The 6028-nt window shown below is 30.3% G+C and overlaps 1 protein-coding gene across 1 annotated transcript in view; it reads right to left on the reverse strand.

The window, feature by feature from the left end:
- Positions 1-1141: 1141 nt before the first annotated feature.
- Positions 1142-6028, reverse strand: part of LOC100164007 — a 15061-nt gene continuing 10174 nt past the window's right edge. Inside the window, exon 3 of the mRNA XM_029486300.1 lies at positions 1142-1796. Within this exon, the coding sequence (XP_029342160.1) occupies positions 1530-1796 (267 nt within the window). The 3' untranslated portion in view covers positions 1142-1529. The remainder of the gene's footprint in view (positions 1797-6028) is intronic.

The following is a 6028-nucleotide window of genomic DNA, read 5'->3' on the forward strand; positions in this document are numbered from 1 at the left end:
TTTTAAGTTCAAATTTGGACGAAATTAGATATTTAAGAGGATGCTACATTGCATTACCCATGCATTTATTGTCTCCGTTTTACACACACTATACGACATAGCAATTAATTTTCGTTGACTAGTTTCAATAGTGTGGTGTTAGTTTTGATATTAGAGTGATTTTACCTATTATCAATTTTTTGATAATAACATTATCTATGCTTAAGCGTTGGATTTTATTCGATATTTTAATTTTCAAGCGAAATACGAGCATTTTTAATTTTTGATATTTCACATATTATCTTGCTTGAAAATGAATATTTCGTAAAATCGGCAAAACTTAAGCACAGATAATGTCCTTACCTAAACGTTTTATAATAGGTCAATTCACTCTAGTATCAAAACTAACAGCACACTATTGAATCTAGTGAACGACAATTTGGTATGTTGTGCGTGTTTAAGACGGAGACAACAAATGTATGGGTAGCGTCCTCTTAAACGGAGAATATTATTACAATTTTAGTTATTTTTTTGGAAATTAAAAATATAATTCATGGGTAGGTATTTGATTTTTTAAAGTATACTATATAAAACTGAATTGTTTCGTTAAAAATTAATTTAACCTACTGTTTCACTAATAGTAAAATAAACTACTTTAATAGCAATAATATCTTAAAATATACTAAATAATATAGGAAGATAGTTGTCTTCACTCAGAATCGTTTATCGTATTATACCTAACTACGATGTATAACATTTAATTCAAATATAACACATCCATTACAGTGACCCACACAGTACAGACGGGTGGTACCTACTTGCCCACTTTTTACTATTAATCATTATCAAATAACTTTGCTGCAGGCTTATAGTTATTAAAACATCATCGATATAATATAACTACCAGTACCATTACTACATCAGTTAGTAATTCAGGATTCTATACAAATTTCTGAAAAAAAATATCTTTTAGAATGTTAAGTTTAAAATTGATATCAAACAATAATAAAATACGTCATTCTATAATAATAATGATCAATTATATAAAAACTAAAAGAACTACTGCTTTACTTGCTACAGTCTATATTTTGTTTCAATAGCTATTGGATCAGTTTATAGATACAGACTTTATTTATGTTGAATAAAATATAGAACAATGATATAAGTGAAACATTTTTTATTTATATTTTGTCTAACAATAGAAAGTAATACAATATACATTGATTAACATTGAACATATTATATACATTTATTACATACATGAAAAAATTGATAGGATTTATAAAAAAAAAATATAAAAAACGATATTATTAACATAGTTCTGGTATATAAACTATAAAGTATTTTAACGGTTCAACCAATATTGATATAACAGTTAGAACTATATCTAGCTTTTTCATATTTGTTTTTAAAAATGATCTAACCCGACAATATAATATTCTCTTAACGTTTCCATTTTATTGTAATATAGAAAAAAAAATCAATTAAAGTAAAAAATAGTACATATTTTGACTCGAGTGAAGTGTGACTAGATTATGACTTGAGTTAAGTTAATATCCACTGTTTCCGTGATGGTAATCGTGTTCTTCATGGTGTTCGTAGTGGTGTTCGGGCTGGTAAGTCTTGACTGGGTATGGTACTTTTACTTCGACTTTGACGGGAACTTTGACTGGATACGGGATTTCCTTGACCACTGGATACGGAACTTGCTTCTCGACCGGATACGGGATATTCTTCACCACTGGTACGGGGTACGGGCGTTCGACGGGAACCTTAACCGGGTAGTGCACAGGCTTTTCGACTGGGTATGGTACGATCTTCTCAACAGGCACGTGCACTGGGTAAGGGCGGTCGACTGGTACTTTGACTGGAACATGGACAGCTTTCTCGACTGGGTACGGCACTTGCTTCTCGACATACACTGGGTATGGTTTGTCCACGTGCACGGGATATGGGCGATCTACCGGCACCTTGTAGGGTACGTGCACTTCTTTTACAACGGGATATGGATGGGGCACTGGAACTTTGACGGGATATGGCTTTTCTACGTGCACAGAGTACGGCTTGGGCACTTCAACGGTGTACGGCCTGTCAACTGGAACGGGCACCTTGACCGGGTATGGGTAAGGTTTGGCTACTTCCACAGGGTTGTGGCACATTTTTGGTTATGGTCTTGATGGGTACGTGATGTTGGTACGATGATTGTTGGTGGCCACTGTATGCGTATTCTCCACCAAAGTCTGCGTGTCCGGCGCTGAAGTCACCGTGTCCAGCACTGAAGTCAGCATGCCCGGCACTGAAGTCACCGTGTCCAGCACTGAAGTCTGCGTGTCCGGCACTGAAGTCAGAGTCTCCGGTACTGAAGTCACCGTATCCATAGCCGCCGCTTGCGATTTCTGAGCCGCCAAATCCGTAACTCAATTCAGATACGCTTCTCTTGGATTGGGATTCGTCTGCTTTTGTGTTCTTAGCCGGTTGATCTACTGCCAAGACGTAGGCACACAGCGTGAATGCGCACGCAGAAAACAATACTACTTTCATTGTATGTGTGTTGATCGCAGACCTAACTGAATGTGAATGGTGATGAATAATGGGTGTCCGGTGCTTTTGTAGTGGATCGTCGTTGCCCCCCAGTATAGTTTGATTAGTTACCCGGTTATTGCTCCCACCAGTGGAGTGTTCGAATTATGCATTTGATATTTACGTATCATCTTTATTACGTATTTCCATATCTTGAAGCAAAAGTAGTTTTATGACAATTTGAAAAAAAAAACGTTTTCATTTTGTCTTAAGCAACTACATTCACTTTTTTTAAATTTATTATTTATTGTGTCATATCAAAAAAAAATAGTTTTCAAATTTTATATTAAGTACCATCTGGTCCTAACTTAAAGAAATAGTGAATGTGTTCACTATTTACTTTGTTGTCATATTTAACTTAAAATATTGGTAACAATTTAATAAAATAATAAATATTTAGGGGAGCCGACTACCAAATACAAGTTTAATCCGTGAGTCACGACGTTATTTTCATTTAATTGCAATCATACTTGTTAAATATTTAATTATTAGCATTTAAATACTTTATCTCTATTTCAAATACATTTGAAATACTTTTGAACAGAAGTATTTAAAATATATTTCAAATACTTGTTATTATATTTTGTATTTAAAAATATTAAATACAAAATCCTTTCGAACAAGATTTTTAGTTCGATTTTTCGACTATGAAGAAATTGCTAATCGTCGACGAGACGATGTGATGATTATAAATATTGTTATCGACAGCAAAAATCATTTAAATATATTACGGGAAAAATAAAATTTCCCGTATTGGCGATTAAAAGCTTATCAATTATTAGGCCGGGGGGGATGGATCTGTAACGGGGAACATGTAAAATAACATATAAATGATATACGAGTACAGTGTCCCCGTTACATCTTATCAATTTCAATCGCCAATACGGTATACCGTATATTTGGCTATTTATATTTAATAGTAGGGATCAAAATGCCGGAAAATTTGGGAAAATTTCGGAAAAAACGGTTTTTTCCCAGAGCCTCGGAAAACGTGGAAAAATTGGAGAATATTGAAATAATACATTTCCAAAAAAAACCGAAGTTTTCGGAAAATTAAAAAATTTTATTAACGCTTAAAAATTAAAATAATCTATGTAAAAAAAAACCATTTTAAAAAAGGGATGTATCCAATCGCATCCCATTTCGACTTTTTATAAATTATAACTTTCTAGTGTTCCGATTGTGAAGTCAGGTAAATTAAAAGTATGTACCTGATGTATCCACCAATTTGTATTAGGCCGAGGTGAACATATTTGTTGGGCTGAAAATGTATTTAAACGAGACAATTCAGAATTGAATGTCTATAAATCACAGAGTAAACTTTTTGAAAGGACACGAATTTATTGATAAATAAATAAACAATTTAAAAATACAATTATATCCACTTTATAATATGTTAAGAATATTTCACTAAACACATATTAATTAAAAACATATAAAACTTAGCATCTTTGACAAATTTATTGTAATAGGGTAATTATTATTATTTAATACAAATATTAATGGTTTTACTTTTTCATTATTATTATTATTATTTTTTAATAACACCATTAAATATTTGACTGATTGCAATACAATATAAAAATAATATGTAAATTGTTGGCTTTAATAATTTCCCCAATCTTATTATTGTACACTTCTTCATAATATTTTAAATAGTGTAATTTAACGCTTATATACACCTACTAGTAAGTAATAAGCAATCAGAACATAATAAAATATGGAAACAATTTTCGATTGACTGAATTTGAGACTTAATTGGTGGTCTACGAAATAAAATACAATAGAAACTAAAATTTTATTAAAATACATTTTATTCTTTTATTATTTAACATGTACCTACCTATTTTGGATATAATATTATTGAATTTTTAGACCTTACCAACGATTTTTGGGAATAAGTGTTTAGTGTATTAATTGTATTACCTTTATTTATTTTGTGTTTGACCCAATTCCTTTGCTATGTCAGCATTCTTTTTCACCAATTTTCAGACGGTAGTTAGGTACATTACTTGCGTTTTCTTCAATTAGACCAAAATTGCTTTCGCTTACACATTTTTCTTGAACAAAATTATATGAATAGATACAATAATATGTCAATATACATACTCGTGAACAAGCGAACTATATTTAATTAGTTTTATGTTGAAAATTAATGAAACTTATCATTTATCCTTTGTAATGATATTACGATAAAAATAACCCTTATTGTGGCTTGTACACAGCGCATTAGCGGTAATCGGTCAATAATATTAATATATCGTTTTTTCTCGTTTCTCAAAAATAATAAAGGTCATAATATTTGTCATTACTCATTACCCTCATATGAACATTACGAGCGATATATAAGTCATGATAACACATTAATATAATTTAATAAATATATTCTATAACTAAATCAATATATTATAGCATGACATTGTTATATAAAGTATATTATGGTGGTCTTTAATTGTGTCCATTTTGTGCAATACTATAGGTAACTATTATAGTAGTTTTCGTTAAATTTGCCGATGAAAGCTCACTACTTTCACGTGCCACAAAAAGGTTAAATTCGTATACTATATTATATTGTAGGTATAATATGTATAAAATGTATTTTGTCCAGCAAACAAAAATAAAAATAATAGCTTTACAAAATTATAGAACAACTTGTATTTTTTTATGTAAATAAATTATACCATCTTTCATCAACTAATATTTGTGTAAGATCAATAATAATTTATGGGTACCAATGGTAAACCGAATGGTAATGCAAATTTTGTAACGGACAAATAGATAACACTGCAGGGATAATAATTTTAATGCAACTAAACAGAAGATGTTTGTTGATGTTATATAAATGAAATCGATATTAAAAGATAATTTATTTACAATAGTAGGTATGTAGGTATAGGAACATAATATACGCATTGAATTTGAATTAAACAAAGTTTAATGATAAAACTCAATTAAAAAAAAAGGTGGGTAAGTGGATTTCGCTCTGCTGTACAGTAGGTTACAAGTGGGTCACTGTATAATGGATGGTATTAAATTTGAATTCAATGATATAATATCATTGTATAAGAAAAACGATTCTGAGCGGAGACGGTATGTTAGTCTAGGTATAAGACATAATATTATATTAGGTACCTATAATAAATTCCAAATTAATCATATCATAATATTTATTAGGTACTTATAACGCGTTATACATCAACAAAAAACCGTGGTACTATCATAGATATATAATAGTATACTTTAGAAGTTTCAAGTACCCACGAATAATATTATACAATCACAACAAAATAACTAAAATAGTTATCCTAGGTTTTTAATATGTAATTTCGTCCAAATTTGTACTTAAAATGACTATAAAAATAAACTGCGTAAATGTATTTTTTAGATTTTTTGGTAACAGTATTAATTACTTACGTGGAATCTTGTTTTGAATTTTCAATTCTTAGATACAAAAATTGAACATTTTATA

The sequence above is a fragment of the Acyrthosiphon pisum genome, chromosome A1, assembly GCF_005508785.2.
Source record: "Acyrthosiphon pisum isolate AL4f chromosome A1, pea_aphid_22Mar2018_4r6ur, whole genome shotgun sequence".
NCBI classification, from domain to species: Eukaryota; Metazoa; Arthropoda; class Insecta; order Hemiptera; family Aphididae; genus Acyrthosiphon; species Acyrthosiphon pisum.